Source organism: Halictus rubicundus, chromosome 5, assembly GCF_050948215.1.
Source record: "Halictus rubicundus isolate RS-2024b chromosome 5, iyHalRubi1_principal, whole genome shotgun sequence".
Classification (NCBI taxonomy): domain Eukaryota; kingdom Metazoa; phylum Arthropoda; class Insecta; order Hymenoptera; family Halictidae; genus Halictus; species Halictus rubicundus.
The window spans coordinates 2,355,085-2,376,831 of record NC_135153.1 but is presented as its reverse complement, the minus strand read 5'-3'; the positions used below and the strand labels follow the sequence as shown (position 1 = coordinate 2,376,831).

Genomic DNA, 21,747 nt, shown 5'->3' with positions numbered 1-21,747 from the left:
TCCATTAACTCATATACATGCACTTATGTAAATCCTATAATTAGTTTTGCTATACTCAAATGTTGAATACAAAGTGAACGGATATAGCGTCAAATAAGTTTCCGTACACTATCATAAAAGTTCGTGTTGTCAATAAACATATTGAGAAACTCGAGTCATATGATTCGTGGAGGTCATACCTTCCTTCAGTTTCCTATGATCAAGCAGAAAGTACGGATCAAATTCATAATAACGTACAAAAATGGAGATACCGGTTCCAATTCGCGAACTAATTATAAAACTACGAAAAGATGGAAAATCCTTAAGAGTAATTGCAGGAATAGTGAATAAATCTCGTTCTACGGTGCAATACATTATTAATAAATATCAGCAAACAAATTCTCTTGAAAATCGCAAACGTACCGGTCGTCCAACAAAATTAGAACACCATCATGAGCGTGCAATTTTGAAAGTTATACGCAGTGAACCGAAAACAAGTGCTCGCAAACTTGCGAATATGATTCACAATGATTATGGTGTTAAGGTTGTTCCTCAAACTATACGCAATGTGTTAAAAAAGTCGGGATATAATGGTCGTACAGCAAGAAGAAAGCCCTTTATCAGCAAAATAAATAAGCAGAAGCGTATGGATTTTGCTAAAGCCCACATGTATAGGCCAAGGGAGTTTTGGAATTCAGTAATATTTAGTGATGAATGCAAATTTAACCTGTTTGGGTCTGATGGACGTGTAAAAATTTGGAGGATGAAAAATACAGAAATGGAATGCAAAAATCTGCGTGCAACCGTAAAACACGGCGGAGGGAGCATAATGGTATGGGGTTGTATGAATGCTGCAGGTACAGGAAACTTGGTATTCATCGACGGTATTATGGACCAAGATGTGTATTTGAATATTTTAAAGGATAATTTGGACTATAGTGCAAGAAAATTGGGACTGGATCGGAGATTTATCTTTCAGCAGGATAATGATCCAAAGCATACCGCACGACGAGTTAAGGAATGGCTTCTGTATAATACGCCAAGACAGTTGCACACACCACCTCAATCGCCGGATATTAATCCAATAGAACACCTATGGGACGAAATAAAAAGGCGTTTACAAAAACATAATATTAAAAACAAAACAGAACTGAAAAATGCGATATTACTAGAATGGAATAGTATTACGAGTGATGTGACAGAAAAATTAATTAATAGTATGCAAAAACGAATGTTTGCCATACATAAAGCTAAAGGCGGTCCAACTACTTATTAATGTTGCGAAAAAAAAAAGAAAAAATTCTATTATTCTATATTTCTGTCTTTTTATGTTCCTGTACGGAGACTTTTTTTGTTCTGAATTGGTTATGTTTGCATATATGTTTAATTTTCTTGTTAAATAATAATCGTATGACAATAGCATTTGCCACGTGAATAAAAAAGACAATTAAAAAAATAATTGCAGAAGAATTACTCATTTACTACCACGTAAAATAAAATTATTAACCATTTAAATAGTATGAGTTAGGTGTACGGAGACTTATTTTACTGAGTGTACATATGTGTCGTTGCAAATGTGACATTTATAATAAATGGAAAGTAGACTTTCAGTTCATTGTTGCTCAGCAAACATTTTTACTAGAATCCTTATTGTGTACGCATGAAATCAAGTAGCACGCGTAGTCGATGTCTGATTATTGCGTGACTATTCTACTTAGACCTCTACTTCAGTACAGTACCGTTTAAATAACTTCAGTCCATCCAACTGTGGTATATTATTTTATATATCCAACTGTGGACATCCAAAACGGATGGAATTTTAATTCTACAAAGATAAAAACTATTTTAAATGACGCTGTCATACAGTATTTGTGTCTACTTTTGTAATAATGTGTTACTTGGAATAAATCATATTTCTGCTTAAATGAAATGACATATGCATTCGACAATCTGTCCAGATGCTTTTTAGAACAAAAATTATTTAAAAAATCGTTTCATTAAATTTTTAAACAAAAATCCTTTGACAAACAAATCACAGTTTCAATACGAGAAGCATGAGCATCGCCTTCATACGTTCAGTTATACTTTTCCATGAATAACTTATCTCAAGGTCATTTGAAGAACAATACATTATAGATGGCTGGATTTGTCTTTTCATTGGCAGTAACTTTGAAACATCAACAAAAATGACATTGAAACAAGTCTCCCGATTTCAATGTCATTTATATGCGAAATTTCGCACATCCCTTTATCAGAAATACACATATTTCACATAAAAATATTTTATTTTGAAATTGTTCAGATACGTTTGTAGTGAACTTCATATAACTGTGATAATTAGATCGTATTTGTTCTTTAGAACTGAATTAAAATTACGAAGAAATGACACGTGGAGCTATGGTTATTTGGCGTATTGTATGTAGCCCCTTAGGAGATAGAGTTTTTCGAGCGACTGTATAACGCCTACCTTGCAGGGTATTGTTGAGGAGCATAATTCTCGTTCAGCAGCGTCGATGGGATCGGCCTAGAGAAGAACGCGGTGGGAAATCCGGGGGCCGGCTAATAACCGTCTGCGTAAACAATACGATTTACGAGGGGCGAGGAGGTCGCGACATACGTGGCATAGCGTTGTAACAGGTGCCGGGACAACGTAGTCGACGGGGCCCCGCAGATATGTACCCGTCACAATTCTATAGGCAACACATGCACTCCCCGAACGGACGCCGGCATGCATTCCATGCAATAGCAAAGGGCTCTCCTAATTGTTGCCCGCAATGTTCGTAGAATACGCGTGTTCGGTGGGTTCGTTTCGCCTGTGTGCATTCGAGCTGGCAAGCCACGGCTGGCTTCCACACAGGACTAGGAGGTACACCAGTACGTACGTGCACGCACCTGCACTTGCACCTGCAGCTGCACCCGCGCCACCGCCCCCACGCCGCGTCGTAGTGTTACACCGGCGTCCTCTGTATATATTACCGTGACTGTACGTTCCTTGGCGCGAATATACGTGTTAATGGATCCTTGTACGGTGAGTTAGGTTCATCTGCCAAATGGACGTGCACGGTGCCAGCTACGGAGCCCTAATTACCGGGACGCCCGGAACGCGTTCGCCGGCCACGACAACGATACGATTTTCCAAACTAACCGTGACCCGAATTTCAACAATTGTCGTGTTACTACTACTCGATCGGTTTCGACGATCGTTCAACCCAGTCTAACGAAGTCCTATCGGGGATGGAACACGCGACCACAGTGCTACACTCGACGATGCTCCCTTTGAACTGCTCCACGCTGAGCTAAGTTTCGGGGTGCCGCGACGTCATTTAAGGAAGGGGGAAGGACTGTTACATGATACGAGGTGCGAGTATCGGGTCATTGCGAAAGGCCTGATACGATTTTCGGTTCATCTTTGATTTGCTCTTTATTACAAAAAATGTTACAATCAGCAATCGTTCAACTTTAAGCACGTATTAGGGGTAAGTAATCAATTATTTGCAAAGAATTTGTTTTGCCTTTAGTTCTGTACCGATCGTTGAAGAGGAAACACGTATTCTTTTACAGTTTTCGGTAAAGCAGCTTGTGTTCAAAATATTACAAAAAGTATAAATTTTTCTAACAACCATATTCGTCATTGCATACTTTTTCATTTTCATGCGGGATTTAATGCAACGGTAACAACAAAGAGCGATGTTTATGGAGATGTATTGAAAGTCAACAAGTGTCAACTCTGGTTCAGAAGGTTTGCTGATGATCTCTCTGGCAGGCCTTGAAGTGGACGACCAGTTGAATTTGATAATGACACCCTAAAATCTCTAGTAGAAACTGATCTAAAATTAAGTATACAAAAATTGTCGAGAAGCCTTGGGTCCACATGGTCAACTATAGAAAGGCACCTACACGAAATGGGAAAGGCATATAGGCAAAGAATATGGGTACCGTATCTGAGACCAACATGAATATTCGTCGATCAATTGCTATCCAAGATTTCGTAGAGATCCATTTCTTAGCAGAATTGTTACCGGAGATGAAAAATGGATTCTTTATGATAACATAAAGCGTTCCAAGCAATGGCTTTCTGCAAATCAAACCGCAATATCAATCCCTAAACCTAGCTTATCACTTAGAAAGGTGTTACTGCGCATTTGGTGGGACTGTCGTGGCATAATTCACTTTGAGTTGTTGAAACCTGGAGAAACAGTTACTGCTGAGTTGTATTGTCAACAATTACAACGGCTGTATTCAGTACTATTGAAGAAGAGGGCATCTTTAGTCCACCGAAAAGGTGTAATACTGCAAATTGACAATGCCCTGCCCCATACAGCGAAATTCACTCAGGAAAAAGGAAGTTTTACCGCAACCTCCCGTACTCACCGGATATTGCTCCCTCTATCATCTTTTCAGATCTCTGGAGCATTATTTAAGAAATAGAACATTCACTGCTGTAGAAGATGTAAGGTGACACCTTGAGTCATATTTTGCTTCACGAAACCTGGATTTCTATAAGAGGGGGATTGAAAATTTGCAGGAAAGATGGCAAACTGTTCTTAATAATGTTGCAGATTATATAATAAATTAAGAAATAAAAAATTGAATTTACTACAAAGTTTGTTTTAGATTCCAAAATAATTGATTACTTGTGGGTCCCCCTAATATAACTTTTGAACCAGAGAATTCCTTGCCTTAACACTTTGATTTTTGGAATTTCCTCGTTAAGATGTACGGGATTATATACAAAAAAGTCAAAGATTTCTGGGTTGCCAAGGTGAATATTAACCGTGCTCAGAATCACCCCTTTCAGAGTTCTCCATACTTTTCGAGACACCCTGTACTATGTTCTGAGAAATTGCATATTACAACTTTCACGTATATTGTAAACACGTTTACGTGTATGCGCAACGAATCTCGCATGATGTCCCAGATGCTCAATAATAAAAGAAAAGTAGGCGTAAAAATGGCCGGCCATTTGTCCCGCGAAAGTCGTTCACACGCTTCCCGTGTATGTGGATACGTGGAATGTTAAAAGAGCTGACGCGCACACAGGACCGCCTTTCTTTACAATTTTAAACGCGTAACACGATACATTTCTTCATCCCGTTGGCTCAGAAACACTCTTGTCACCCGTTTAACCCGACAGCCGCCGGAATTCACGTTTTTGCTTGTCGCGCATTCGAATCGAAATACCGCAGTTTATGACGCCCCGGCGACGGTAAAGAAGGTAGACTGGAATACGACGACGCATACGTATTCGCACGCCTCGAACCGAAAATAAAACCGTAGAACGTGTGACCTTAAACGAATCTAAAGTCCACGGTTACATTCAGCCGCGAGGAAAAAATTACGTGCGGATCAAGCGTTTCCCACCACGAATTCGGATTATTACCGCGCAGAAAATTTTCTCCTCTCGCGATTTTCCGAGAACTAACTGGCAACAATAAGTTCCCAACACTAGATCAGATCTTGTTCTCAAGAAAAGAATCTAAAATCATCAACTTGTGCTAGTGATCCGAATAATTTAATCACCCAGCATATATTGCTTTTATATTTCAATGATTGTACAATATAATTATTCCTTCACCAATCACGGAATCCACAAGTCCTAATAAAATTCGGATTAGCTGAATAGGCTACGATCAAAATTAATTGGGATAAACTTCACCTTGGCAACCCAGACATTTTTTACTTTTTACTACATAATACGGTACATCTTGGCGAGAAAATGCCAAAAATCGAAGTTTTAAGGCGAGGAATTCACTGGTTCAAAAGTTATGCATGTTTAAAACTTTCGGAATTTTCTCGTCAAGATGTACAAGATTGTACAGTAAAAAGTTAAAATTTTATGGGTTGCCAAGTTGAAGTTAAGTCATTAATTGTTAATGATGGACGAAGAATTTGAATATATCGTATTCTTCGCACGATATTTATTCAGTACGACTTTCTATTATGAGAACAGTATGTTTTTAGTAAGATATTTGCTTTCAGAGATTTCATGAATTAATCATGACAAAGTTTTATGAATTTATTAATTTGAAGAATTAAGTCGATCTTAAATATAATAATACTTTTGTAGATATTCTGTACTCCTTGTTCAGCCTGTGATCATTCTATATTGAATAATTTGAAAAAATTCAGTATAAAATGTTGTAGAAATAATGCAAGCCCGAAAAATGTTTAAACATTGCCTGGTCTGGGTGGCTGTTGGTAATCAATAATCTGCCGAGCCACGATGAACAATTCAATAACTTTTCTACTTCCATCGGCTATTACGTCCGCTCCAGGTAAACTTCGCTTACATAAAAATCCCCGTTTCAAACTTCATCGTCACTTACACGCTACGTTAAATCGTCCAGCTCGAACGATTTATTTCTCTGCCCGGGAAAATCTGATCAGTCGCTTATCTGTACAATTTTACGCGCAATTAATATTTACGCCACGACATTGTTCTCCGCTGGCTGTTTAGCGTACTTTGCAGAGCCGTGGAATTGATGCACGTGAAACGATAGCGTCGAGCGAAAAGTTTTTCTTCTCCAAGTTTCGTATATTTTTAGCGCATTAAATCATACAGATTTTTAAGCGTTTTCAGTTTACAAAAAACGTCCAAATGCAAAGCTTAAAACAATTACGTTGAATTTCACTCCACTTTTAATTTACCGAAACCTTTTTTGAAGGAAATTCAATTTTACTCGCAGCTAGAGTTTCTGGATTTCTATGCGAAAATATGAATAAAATTCATTGAAAAACAGTTGGTCGTAATGTGTTTTCCATGTTTTCCGGTTTATTAATTAATGGAAACGGAAATTTGATTGATTGGATTCAAGGTAACCTGATTGTTCTGAATTCTGTTTCATCATTGAATTCGTATGTCGGCGATCATTTTCAAATTAGTTTTCAACGTTAAAAAAAAGTCGGGCGATAGCTGGTCATATTTCATCGGCGAATATCATAAAGCTAGATTTCTATGTATATTTATAAAAGACAAGATAATCGTGGCTGTAGATACTTTTGAACAAACGAATCTAATTTTTTATGGATCAGCATTCCTTATCTAAATAATTGTATACATATTATTAACACTACGAAATGTGACTATTTTACATTACTTTACAAAAGAAGCAAGAGTGTATCTATCTACATTTTTTAGCCATTTTTTTTATACTGTATACCAAAAAAGAAAATAAATTTCTTTAATATTACCTCATGGATAATCTCACAATCAGTATTGGTAAATTAAAGATACTAGAACCCGTCAAAATGACGTAAGAAAATAATTAAATATAGCTCCAGTATGCTGTAACGAATGCAGACAATTTTTATTTTGTTATCTATGATAGTTATAAATGATATACCAGAGATCTTGAACTCTTCAAATGCTGCTTCTGTTCTGCGTTTCAATCAGTCATTTTTGTATTAAATGCATAAAATCTGCGGTCTACTAATAACGTACAATATTTTACAGGAAAATTAGACTAACGTGAAATTTGATTGTTCGGACAAAAATTAATAGATAGCTTGCAAAATTGGTGGTATCCTATTACAGGAACGATCCACTTAAGGGGATTAATTCGTTACCCGATTTGGACGTACTGTACGTGCCGCAGAAGAAGTCGCGTGAAAGGAATGCCGGTCTGATTGGTCAGAGTGGAAGGGATACGCCCCTAGCTGCTCTATTGGCTAAAGCGATAACACATACTATACCGCGCGTGTAGTGTTCCTGATCTCTCAACATTTTTCATTTCTCGAGAAATGAGAAATAAGACTATATTTCTCGAGAATTCTCGAGAATTTTTAATACAATAAAAAAATATTGGGAAACTTATAATATTTGGAATATCGTTAATAATATTTACCGAAAGGGCAAAAACTTTAACTCACTGTTTATACCTGTTCAATATGTACATAACTTTAAAAACAAGGAAAAAATAGACGCTAAACATAAACGATTTTATTTATTTAAAACCGAACTTTTATAAAGTGAAACATTACACTTTTGTTTTGCAATGACTTCTTAAGAAGCATAATGCGTCTAATGTAGAATCAGACAATCTACTTCTTTTTTTTGTAACAAAATCTGTAGCCGTAGAAAAATTTCTTCCATTTTGTGTGGATGTTGGCTTTATCGTATACAGAACATCCAAAAGTTGCTGAAGATTGGGTGTCCTTTTGGGTGTGCATTATTTCACATCGACATGCATTCGCAACAATTATTATAAATTTTCACATTGCAAACATGCATACGTAGGTATTGATATGCTGCCTGTAGATATGCTTATACGTACGCGATTGATTAGTAATATGCAATTTGAGTTAACTGAAAATTCATTTCCGAAAATATGTTATAAAATAAATGAGATTCATAAGAATTTTCCTAGATTTAAATTTCTCGAGAAATGAGAAATAATCAATTATTAAATTTCTCTAGAAATTCTCGAGAAAGAATTTTCGAGAAGGAACACTACGCGCGTGACGTCGAAGCCTAATCATTGGACTACTGGAGCGTCAACGGTGGGGATGGGCGGAGCTAGCGAGAGCCCTTTGCCCCCTTCTGCCGTCTCACAAGACTTTTTGTGAGGCACGGACAGTACGTGCGTTATTCCGCGCAGCCAAAATTGCAATAGCTGGTTGGTGACTGAAAAAATAGTGATCGAATCCCGTTCGAAACCGCTTTGACAAAAGACATTCAGTCTAACCGCACCAGTGGCGATCCATAAATAACAAGGTAACTCTATTTAAACTTTTCCAATTACTTTGATATCTGCTATCGCCGATAGCGCCCTCGCGAACCCCTTAGCGGATAGTAACGACCCCTACCACCGGCGAAACGCCTCATAAACAAGCCTTTGTGCGACCCAACCGAAAATTGAATCGGAAAGTTCGTTGGGTCAACGCGGAAAGACTGGAAATTCGACGGCAGCGGCGCGGCGTATCTAGCGGAGGCCGATACGACGAAACGTGCCATCTCCCTTGATGTCGTCAATTTTCTGGACGACTTTACTCGCCGACGATGCGATGAGCGGGGTTTCGTTTATTCGTATTCAACCGTCTGAAAGGGTAAATCCGGATAAGAGGGGTCGAACATGCAGTTGAACCGGATTAAATCGCCGATATGCTACTCGATAGCTTATCAGAAAGAAACGTTTTGTGTGAAGTTTTAACCCTCTGAGTAGGAGGGAGGGGAGAGGAGGGTAGCTAAAGGAAAAAATCGGATTAGCGATTTCCGGTCAATTTTCGTATTTAATATCAGCTATCGAAAGATATATCGTTTTAATTTTGTATACTTTCTGAGTGGTACAGGGCGTTTCAAAATTATATGTCGTGACCCTTTTAGCGTGATTCTACGCCTGTGGATAGATGGAGATCTGTTAAAAAAAATGGATCGTCAATATTTTTACGACATTTCTTTCAAAGTCAAAAATTTGTTATATTGTCAGAGCAACCGTAAATAATGGAGAGAGAATACGTATCAGGTGCTCAAGTTAGTTGGGACATGTTATATTTATTCCATCAACACTGTATAGAGAAGACTATTAATCGAGAAGGGTGGGTATCCCGTTAATTAAGCGATGTTTCAAACATAGAATTAAATACGGAAACCACTGGATGAAAATCTAAATGAATCTATTGAACTCCACGATCTGAAGGTTTTATTTTAATTAACAAGTTCATTAAGTTACTTCTCGCATATTACTAGCTACATTGGCATCATGAAAAGTTAATGAATCCAATGCAGAGCCAGTTTAATCATCTGCAGTTTATAATTGCACATTCATGTTCTATATTTGATTTTGTATTTTCATACTTCTGTGAGAATTATAATATATGCAAAGGTGAATAATAATAATATAAGAAATAATAAGTTAATAATAATATAAGAAAATATAAAGTTTAATAGAACGTAATACAATTTTAGGCATCTTGGATTGATTGTATGAAAAATAATTAGAGACAATGCATAATGCATGCTCTAGAATATTCTAATATATTATAGTATATTCTAGAATGTTAAAGTATATTCAAGTATATTCTAGTATATTCTAATATATTCTGATATATTCTAGTATATTTTAGTATACTCTAGTACATTCTAATATATTCTGGTATACTTTAGTATATTAAGGTATATTCTAGTATATTTTCCTGTATTCTAGTACATTCTAATATATTCTGATATGTTCTGATATATTCCATTATATTTTGGTATAATCTAGTATATTCTAGTATATTCTAGTATATTCTAATATATCCTATCATATTGTAGTATATTCCCGTATATTCGAGTATATTCTGGTACATTCTGATACATTCTTGTACATTCTACTATATTTTGGTATATTCTAGTACATTCTACTATATTTTGGTATATTCTAGTACATTCTACTATATTTTGGAATATTCTAGTATATTATTGTATATTCCGGTATAATCTTGTCTATTATTGTATATTCTGGTACATTCTTGTATATTCTACTGTATTTTGGTATATTCTAGTACCTTCTGGTATGTTCTATTAGACTCGGCTATATTTTGATATATTCGAGTGTATTATATTATATTCTGGTATCTTCTATTATATTCTGGTATATTCTATTATATTCTAGTACATTCTACTATGTTTTGGTATATTCTAGTATATTATGGTATACTCTAGTATATTCTGGCGTAGGTCTACCCTATATAGGAATCGGTGACGGATCAGGTAGTAGTGGTAAAGTGTCATGTAACTAGCCATCTGCTGGCGAACGTAGGAGATAGCCGCCACAGTATTTATGCTTCTTAAGTGTATTACATTTTTACTGTAAAGCATAAACTGTGGACGTTAATTGTCTTGAATTAGCGGCAATATTGTACGGAACAAGGTTCGAAACAATCTGCATACAATACTACGTATTCAAATATCGCGGAGCAGTAACGCATATCAAAGGAACAAAGAATTATGGTATGAAAATATTACCGAGACGAAAGGACGAGTTTCCTCGTTTTCCTCGCGTACCAGGTGAAAACGTAGATCGCTGGAGCTTCAAATGAAACACCATTATAACCGCTCAAGCATAATGTCTCGAAAGAGTACAGGCGATACCATTTGTCTCGACGCTATCAGTGGAGGGTTAAGAACTAACGCGGCCTATAAAACGGGTCTAGACACGGCGGCGACACTGCCAGGTTGGACCGACTCCCATAAACACTCGTAACGCTCCTTTCCGAAGACTGAAGCGCCATTCAAACTCACCGAGTTTCGCGTATTCTAGATGGCCGACGATAGGACAATCTTTAGCGCGGCAACCTAACTAAAATCGGCGTTATCGTTCGTTTCGATTCACTCGCAGTTATCACCCCCTCGTCCATCCCCCGCCGTCCACCATTGTTGTCAATAAGGCTCGGCCGTTTATTATATTTGTCCCCGACGTTTTCCCGGACATACGCGACACCGCACACGGTGCTAACATAATTCACCGTGCAGGGGTGGCTGAAAATCCGCGCGGGTCGCATACGCTGACGCTCTGTTTACACTAAGCCCGCCGTGTCGGTATAATAATCGCCGGTTTGTTAAATTCCGGCTCGCAGGACGGCGGGGCACTTCTCCGCCCGCAATCGTCGTTCTCCGCAAAATTTTCGCTGTTTAACAGAATTCACGCCGGCACACGCGATAGTTTAGCTTCGCTTCGCCGCGAATTATACTTCGAGATAATGGCCGCCTAATTCGTAATACTGTTTGACTCACCCGAAAGTAATGTTTCACCATACTTTTTCGAGAAAACGATTGAGTTTTGACCCGTGGTTTCTTCTGAACTTTTTATCCTCGTGACGAGTAGAATACGATTCCATCGAAAGAAAATTGTTGACCTTTTGACCTTGAAATTTATTTTGCGGTAGCACACATCGATTTCCATAAAACCGAGGGTGTGGAATAATTTATAATATTATTTCTATGTTTTTGGGTTCTGAAAACAAAATTTCTTAAAATGGTTTCGATCGAAATTGCACAGCTGAGTTAACTAATACCTCCAGGACAATGAAACTGGGTATTGTCTATCCGCGGTGCAATCGTAATAACTTATGCACCTTCTCCGTATAAACAGTTGTTTTAATAGGCCCATTGAAACGTCGCAATCAGTTCTCGGAATGTTCCACGAACGGATGACGGGGAACAGGAGCTCTTGGCTCCATTATATCGTGGAAAGGACTTTTACGTAAAAGACAATACCGCCGCAACGTTGTTTTATACGGTTCTGACAGCGCCGCGGAGATTATATGGGCTCTAGCTGCAATTTTCAGATCGATAGATTTTAACGCACTTGGCAGACCTCTCGTAGAATTGGAATGTTTCCAGCGGGAACGGTCCGGGAACGTTAGTCCGCTACGTAATTGGTATTCTTGACGCAGAAATTCATTTACGGAGTCAACGAGCGTGAAAGGGACTACGAAAGATATTTTTAATAAAGGAACGAGCTCGTTACTTTGTTTCGCCCGTGATATTTAAATTCCTTATTCAGCGAACGTAATATCCCCTTGTTAACAGGCTTTGTTGATTGGAAAAGAATTACTGTGTAAGCTTTTTACAAGTCTTTATGACAAGAAAAATCGAGTACTCGCGCGCGGCTGAGCCGTGAAACGAGCGTACAAAAATAACGTAATTAAGGCCCCGATAACAAATGAGGCAAACAGATTTTCGTTTCACTCCAATTTAATTACCCCTCGCTTACCTTAATTTTTTGATTAACCCATTTGCATCATAAGGAAATATGGAAAGAACGCCTTCATCACCAAACTTTTTTTTATTATGAATAATGATAGCGACCAACAAAGTTGAGCGTATGCATACGGCTCCGGTGATAGTAACCAGAAAAATTGAGCGTATATATATACGCTAATGATGCAAATGGGTTAATTTGACTTATTATATTTTTTATATGTGTCATCAACTGATCAATTTCGAAACCCTCTTCAGAGTCAATACGGTGCATAAATGTCATCTATGAAAGATCAATTTTAAGAGGAACGTTAACAGGGTCACCTTGAGTCATTCATGCCCACGCGTAATTTTTTCATTGTTGAGCTTTCGAACAATCCAACGATGTCAGTTTGCTTCTGCATGGTCGAATAAAATTGTAATACTTGTGTTTTGATATTCATACTGTTTCCTTAATTTCTAGACATAATATTACGTGATATTGTTAAATAAATCTAAGGACTTTTTGGTCAACGTTTCCAAAAAATTTGTTTCCATGGAACTTTTACTGTACAGATTCTAAAATATCTATGCAAACAATAATATTTTTGGAAAAAGTTCTCAAAAAATAACAATTCTTTTCGTAAAAATTTTACAGGAACAGGTATTTTGCTGAACGAAACGTATAATTTCGAACAGAATTTATTTAAACATGGAACATACCTGTCTATACATAGTTATTTAATTGTTTCTCAAAATTTCAATCTCAGTCCAAAAATTCGTAGTCAATTTTTCAACAACAATTTTGCTTGAAAAGAAGATTTTTAACCCTTTGCACTCGAAGCTACTTTAACTCCAAAACGAAACATTTCTTCCGACCTACAATATTTCCCTTCTATATATTCTTTTTTCGTGTTATACAGACAAAAATGATGGAATTTACTCGTTCAATACTGAAATGTTTAGTAATTTATTTAAATACAAACAAATTTAATACTCTACAAAATATTTTGAATAATGACAGAGCAATTTTTAGTGGCGCCTTACAGTCGCCATTCGAGTGCTAAGGGTTAAATTCCTTTTAGATCTAGCATAGTCGTTGGAAATCCATTAACAGAGTCCTGGAGGCGAAAGCGTTCCGAAAACAATCCGCTCAGCCACATTTACCACGTTCGTAGAAACAATATTTTTAATCTGCAAACTTCATTTTCCGCTACATCAGAGAAAGAAAATAATAAGCGTACATCTTCGATGTTCTCGGGCATATTACTCCCACAATTACTTCTGCAATCGCGGTACAGTGCATTCGGATTGGATATAATAAATGGAAAGTAGTTTCAGCCGGTGTAAATGAAAATACGGAGGCACGGAGATTAAGAACGCACGAAAAGAGGCGAGCTCGGGCGAAAATCGTGAGGAAGGGATTTGCAATGGAAACGTCGGTGGTATTTTCATTAAAACACTCGCATAACGAGAAGGTATATAAATAGGCACCGACAAATACGCTTAGGTGGCAGCGGCCGGAAGCAGACTGCTACTTCTTCCGCGGCCGACTCCCTAAACCCGTCGACTCGTAAATATTTGCCGTTACATTAGCGTGGCAAAGGTAAATTCGGTATCAACTGTAATTATATCCGTCAGACGGTCGAGTCGGTATTAGGCGGGTCGAGAGCGGGCCCGAGTGGAAAAATCGTAGAAACCGACCGCCTCGTGAAGCGGTAAGTAAATTCGTCATTAGCCCTCGTTCAACCACTTCGAACTTCCTTGCCGCGCTGTACCGTAAAATTGAAGATTTCGTCAGTCTGGTTCAACCACTTCCGGCATAGCGCGAACACGCATACCCGATACCGTGTTTCCCCTTCATCGTTCATCGGTTACTAAACGTCTGCGTCCACAATTGGAATTTTTAATTTTAATATTAACCCTTTGCACTCGGCGCTATTTTCATTCTAAAACTAAATTTTTCTTCCGTCTTAGAATATTCTCATTTTATTCATACGAAACTGATTCGATTTCCACATATAATATTTAAATGTTTAGTAATCAATTGAATACAAATTTTGTAATGTAACAAATATTTTGTAATATTTTTTGTAATTTCCTTGAAATATTGCCACAACAATTTCTAGTGGTGCTTCAGAGTCACCACTCGAGTGCTAAGGGTTAACACACTATCGGCGGGTAACACCATGAGCTTGACTCACACGTCACGTCGTTGCTTAACAACCTGAAGGTTGCTTACAAAGAGTTGTGCAAAACAAAATATTCATTACATGAAAAAGAAACAAGCATTGGTAAGTGCTTTACTAACACTTAGCGTACGTTCTGCATAAAAGGTATTAATACCTGACCCGCTGATTGGCGCCAGTCTGTGGAAAAGGTATTAATACCCTTCCCGCCGATAGTGTGTATAAATACACTCCGCTAGTTTTACATAAAACGTGATAATACAACCTATTTTTCAATTGAATGATAAAGATTAGGTAATAATAATTATATGCAGAATGTGATAAACAAAAGATAACAGTTTATGCTAGATAATATTAACACTATTCCTACCGACACTTCATGTATACCTATTCCTACCGCGACCAGTCAAATGACCGGTATTTAGCACAACTTATATTTTTTAATATAGAATGAAGATAATAGCCAATTTAACAGTATAAAAATATAGTTTCCTTTATTTAGGAGTATATAATGTATATTTTATTCGTTTTCACCGCATAATATTTCGTTTACTATACCCCGTTGGGCCTGATGTTCCCCTAAAAATATTATGAATAGGTGCTCTTCCAGGATTAGACCCTTCTTTTACTTCTTGCCAAACAGTTCCGCCTACAGCAGTTTCGATTACCTCTTCCTCATTCTCACTATCGGAAGTAACTAAAAATCTCCTTCTCTTTCGTCCTCTACGTACGTTCGAAACATTCTCTTCGTCCTCATCGGTGTTCGACTCGTTCTCAAATAGATCATAATTTTCCGTATTGTCATTTTCAATATCAAAAATTTCGAACGTCTAGATATTTTGGGAATGAATATTCAAGGGATAAAATAAAAATATAAATATAAAAATGTAAATCAAGATGGATAAAAAACTGAACAAAAGATAAAATGTGAAACTTACTACGAAGTATTGTTGGTTTGTTCACATTTTTGAAAATGACACTTATAACACGTAATACAATATAAAATAAAAGTAGAATAATAATAGAATAAAAATACAAAATAGTAAAAGACTGCCGAATATGCTCCTTGTAACTTTCACGTTTTGATGCTCTCTGTTCAGCTCACAAGACTTTACTGATTTGAATTCGTGAGAAGACGTCTAGGCATCTCCTTCGGCTATGATGTTATTTATTTTACAGTCATAGTAGATAAGACGGTGTAAGAAAATCCGAGGTTCTGGACCGCTTCGGATACCAATCAGGCAAATAAACACCGCGAGGCCGATAGGCGAGCGAGAACTGTAAACACTTTGAAGTGCCGTAAAGCAGTCCCTGGATGGCACTTTTCGGCTAAAATCATACCACAACTGCCTTACCTTTCGTTTGTAACGACTTTATAGTTTTGGAATTGAGTCTTTGAAAGACTACTATTACAAAAAGATATAAATCGTTCTACCGGTCAAATGACCGGTCGCGGTAGGTAAGACAGACTACAAATTTTTCTCAGAAAATAAACAACAAAAAAGAAGTGAATATTGAAAAATGTATTATACGCATATTTTAGGAAAAGTCGTGAAGTTTAAAGGCGATTCAATTACGTTGTATATAGGAAATTTTAATCGAAATTTTAAAAACGGTCATTTGACCGGTCCCGGTAGGAATAGTGTTAACAATATATATACTTTACAAAAATAAGGATTTAAAGCAATGTTTACAGTTTTGCACGTATCATCAGAAACGATTAAGATAGTACACATATGCTAGGGAAATGAAATTGTCAACAAACACTGATAGCCAACTGTAGTAAGACACGTTTAGACTGGTGTTCACACAGTTTTTCTCCTATTTGAAAATTAGTTGGCACGCGTAAGTCAAGATGAAACCACTTAGTGCAGATAAAAGAAACAGTATCATTTCACTGTGCGATAAAAGTTTTTCACTACGGCAAATTGCAGTAAAATGTGGTGTAAGTCATACGATGGTTGCAAGAATAAAGAAAACCTATGGAAGTGTGTCAACTTCTTCCAGAAACGGTAGACCGCAACTTGTTTCTGACAGAGGTGCACGTGAAATTGCACATCGTTTTCGGTCTGAAAGTCATAAAACTCGAATAATCGCGGCTCAAGACGTTGGAGTAAATGCAAGTGAATGGACCATCCGCCGCTCTTTAAAAAAAATCGGGTTAAAAGCGAAAGAAAAGAAACGCAAACCAACTCTTTCAGACAAAAATATTAAACTACGAAAAAAATTTGCTCATACATACAAAGAGTGGACAACAGAAGATTGGAAAAGAGTTTTATGGTCTGACGAAACAAAAATTAATAGATTTGAATCTGATGGAAGGTCTTGGTACTGGACTATTTTCGATAAATATTCCGTATATTGTTAATATTAACGAAAATAAACTGTTGTGTTTTGTTTATGTTGTCTATTCACTTTATAATTATTAGTACCTAATCTTTATCATTCAATTGAAAAATAGGTTGTATTATCACGTTTTATGTAAAACTAGCGAAGTGTGTTTACACTTTTGCTCGTCACTGTATATCGGCTAGAAGATACTATTCTTCGATACATTGCCGAACGTAGAACAGGACAGCGAAGCTCGAGTGGCCACGGTCGCCAAGGGGTATAGCATAATACAGGTCGGGTATATCGGTGTGAGACCACTACTAATCCAATAATAAAATTTCATTATTTTTCATTATTTTTTTATGGGACATTCACCAATATAGTTGTGGAATTTTTCTGATTAAAAGGTTACCAAACACGATATCATTCCGTTAATATAATTGTGATGGGAAACAACATTCATCGTTCATTACACAAGTAAATATCATCGGAATTATATCATATTTCGTACCATTTTCATTGGAAAAATGTCCCGAATATTTTGGTGAAAGTCCCATAAAAAAGTAGTGAAAAATAAAGAAGTTTTGGACATGCATCGGGTTTTGGACATGCATCGTGTAGGACATTACGGTGCCTGGGCGACAGAGGCCTCTAGAGTTTCGCCGTCCTTTTCTACGTTCGGCTTGGATCAAAGTATAGTTCCTCCTGGTCGATATATGTCCCTGGCTAGACCCGTGTTGCGGACATATATCGAGAAAACACTGTATTTATTTATCCGATAAAAATTGGAAAAATAGACAAACATTCGTAATCAAGTTATAGAAAGTTAGAAAGAAAGGATAGAATCCAAATGAACTAGCGATTCAATGTTTACGAAATTGTTGCCCGGACGAAAAACATGTCATTTAACCTTATCGGTCAGGTTTTCTTGCACTGTGCCAGGATGTGAGCGGCACTATGTACAAAAACTTTTTCGCGTCAGTGTACGTCAACCCGCGAGACGGATAAATAGAGGGAGAAGCGATGGAACGGCAGTTTTCTGGTATTCTTTTTGGCGTTCCCTCTTTCATTTTGTCTCGCCTTTTGCTCGAATCTACTCTACGGAATGGAAGACACATAACGCCGTGTGTACTTATACGTTCTGGTGGATAATCCTGCTTACCGGCGTTGCAGTTATCCAGGACTCCGCCGACGACTACTGCACCTGCCCTAAGAAGCATCTGTCCTGAGAACGAATTAAAATAAATCTCCGGGAGATAAGGGCCGGTTCCTCGCTACGTGGGTCGGGTTAAAAATCTTCCGATTCGCCCGCTGCTCTGTACAGTATATTTTATAGTCGCTGAAGTCACGGATTTATGGCCAGTCGTGGAATCCATCCACGTTGCATCTTGTATCGCGATGCGAGTTCTAGTGAACTTTACGATCGATGTCGTCGAACTTCATGTTTTGAAACCACTGTCAGCTCAAAGAATATAGCGTAAAATTATTTAATTAAGCCTGTACAACTTTCTTTAATCCTCGAACGTTATGACGGATATGTTGAATTTTGTGTAAAACCTAAACAAATTTTGGTAAATATTTAGAATTCAGAATAATAGTGCCATCTCCAATTTAATAAACTACCTTGAAATATGTTATCGAAATCTCATTGAAAAACCTTTGAATGTTCGCTGCTTTCTTTGTCTTGACCTCTATTTTATTATTTTTGACATTGCCAATGTCACACATATTTTGGTGAAATTTCATGAAAAATAAGTAAAAATAAGGAAGTTTCATTATGGCAATATCACTGTCTTGCTGATACGCTATATTTTGTTGCTCCTTCGCCCGCACGGTCCGTGTTTACACGCGCTGTCCTATTTTACGTTCGTCACAAAAGAGTAGTAGAACTGTGCGATCTAAGCCAGAGCTGCTCGGCATGCCTATTAGCGGGGAAGGGCGACCGCTGATGCCCGCGGGCAAAGCTACGGGCAAGTAACTCAGCGGAGTGGGGGTAGGCCATAGCACAACCGTAGCTGACCATGTATCTGTAACAACGCGTGTGACAAATTCATGCAGCATTGCCCACAAGGGCGTGGCTTCGTGTCCGCAGGGACGTGGCTTCGTGCCCGCCGTTCTGTGTACATATGCCCAGGGCAAGAAAATCGCTGCCCGTAGGGGCAGACGCTGCACAGCCATGATCTAAGCAATGGCCCGGTCCCGAGAGGTTTGCTTAGATCGAATCTTTACGGTGCTTCGTTGGCAGGTGGCACAAACAGTCTGAAAAGGCAATCACGTTATGACTTACTTCGAGCAACCTGTCAGCCTGGGAACCGAGGCAGAGACATTCATAAACTGAAATCTTCCGTGGATATCAACCTGCCTACCCTCGTTGTCGCAGTTCCTCTATAACGCCTAAACGATCAGAAGTAAAAACCCGCCGATTGATTGGAAAGTTCGCCGCGTGTCCTTCAGTGAATAGTCACTGAACGTGCAATCAAGAAACCTTTCACATGGATTGATAGCGTAGCACTCGATCCTCGCCTTCGTGTTGTATGCAAATCTGCTCATGATTATTTCAATTCACAGACGCCGGAATCTTCCTGGTCGGTGACAAATCGGTCCCGGAAACGAGCCTGTAACATCGTCGGTTGTTCTTCAAGGATGTTCGATGAATGATCGAAACGATCCACGCATTGGATGAGTCCATTCACCGAATCAGTCGGTTTGTCGAGTATTGACTGAGGGTGGAGCAAGAGCAGGCTGGAGTTGTTAAAATTCAGAGTCGAGAAGCTTTCGTCAAACGAATTTCTATGAGTTTGATAAGTTCGAAAGTGGCGAAAGTTTCTACGTCTTAAAAAGCCCGGGGAGGTGGAGGAAGATGTTGGTAGACTCGTCGTGTTGAAATAAGCCGAAGAAAAAGTAATACTGAACTTTGCAAGCAACGTAATGGCGTATATAATCTTTTTGCGTTTGCACTATTTTTTTTCAGAAATGATGGTGACCTTCAATTTTTTCAATAAAATTTTATGTCATTTTTAAAATATATTAGGGGTACCCATAAGTAATCAATTATTTGCAAAGAATTTGTTTTCCGTTTAGCTCTATACGGATCGTTGAAGAGGAAACACGTATTCTTTTACAGTTTTCGGTAAAGCAGCCTGTGTTCAAAATATTCTAAAAAGTATAAATTTCTTTATACAACCCTGTAATAAAATGGCGGCGTCCGTACCTTCCGAGGGTCATATTCATCATTGCATACTTTTTCAACATGTGTCAACGTTGGTTCAGAGGGTTTGCTGCTGGTGATCATGATCTCTGCGACGGGTCGAAATGGACGACCAGTTGAATTTGATAATGACACCCAAAAATCTCTAGTGGAAGCTGATCCAAAATTAAGTATACAAGAATTATCGAGAAGCTTTGGGTCCATATGGTCAACTATACAATGGCACCTACACAAAATGGGAAAGGCACATAGGCAAGGAATATGGGTACCGCATCAATTATCTGAGACCAACAAGAATATTCGTCGATCAATTTCCACTTCATTGCTATCCAGATTTCGTAGAGATCCATTTCTCAGCAGAATCGTTGCCAGAGATGAGAAATGAATTCTTTATGATAACATAAAGCGTTCCAAGCAATGGCTTTCTGCAAATCAAACCGCAATATCAACCCTTAAACCTAGCTTATCACTTAGAAAGGTGTTACTGTGCATTTGGTGGGACTGTCGTGGCATAATTCACTTTGAGTTGTTGAAACCTGGAGAAACAGTTACTGCTGAGTTGTATTGTCAGCAATTACAACGGCTGTATTCAGAACTATTGAAGAAGAGGGCATCTTTAGTCCACAGAAAAGGTGTAATACTGCAAATTGACCGAAATACAGCGAAACTCACTCAGGAAAAAACTCTGACTATCATCATTTCAGATCTCTGGAGCATTATTTAAGAAATAAAACATTCACTTCGGTAAAAGATGTAAGGAGACACCTTGAGTCATATTTTGCATCACGAACCCGGGATTTCTATAAGAGGAGGATTGAAAATTTGCAGGAAAGATGGCAAACTGTTCTTAATAATGGTGGAGATTATATAATAAATTAAGAAATAAAAAATTGAATTTGCTGCAAAGTTTGTTTTACATTTCAAAATAATTGATTACTTATGGGTCCGCCTAATAAGTGTGCCAAAACGAATTCATTCGTATACAACGCTACGACCTGCAAGGTCATACAAGGTCACGGTCCCACGGTTCCAATGTTTACTATTTTTAACGCTAGCTAGTGTTAGCGTGAACTGTATAAAAATATTTGACACACGCAGTCGATCGGTCTGTATACGCACTTACGAATTTTGAAGAAGGAAAGTGGGAAAAAATTTTCGCGGGGAATCCCTAATTCACTGAAAGACGTCGAGCAAAGTGATAGCAAGACGAAGGAAGCCTCAACCGAGCGATGGCGACGGGCCGGTTATCCAGCTCATAATAGGAACACCGATGTTTACCTACGGAAATTGTAAATTACGCCATCGCTTGGTATACGATGCAGATTGGCCGAAGAAGATGGTAATGCGGCTAGTAAATTTCCATCATACAAGATAAACGT

The 21,747-nt window shown here is 38.0% G+C and overlaps 1 protein-coding gene across 1 annotated transcript in view; it reads left to right on the top strand.

The window, feature by feature from the left end:
- Positions 1-20,746, top strand: part of LOC143354611 (uncharacterized) — a 66,754-nt gene extending 46,008 nt beyond the window's left edge. The window contains exons 2-3 of the mRNA XM_076788865.1: positions 20,518-20,633; positions 20,711-20,746. Of these exons, the coding sequence (XP_076644980.1) occupies positions 20,518-20,633; positions 20,711-20,746 (152 nt within the window). The remainder of the gene's footprint in view (positions 1-20,517; positions 20,634-20,710) is intronic.
- Positions 20,747-21,747: the final 1,001 nt, after the last annotated feature.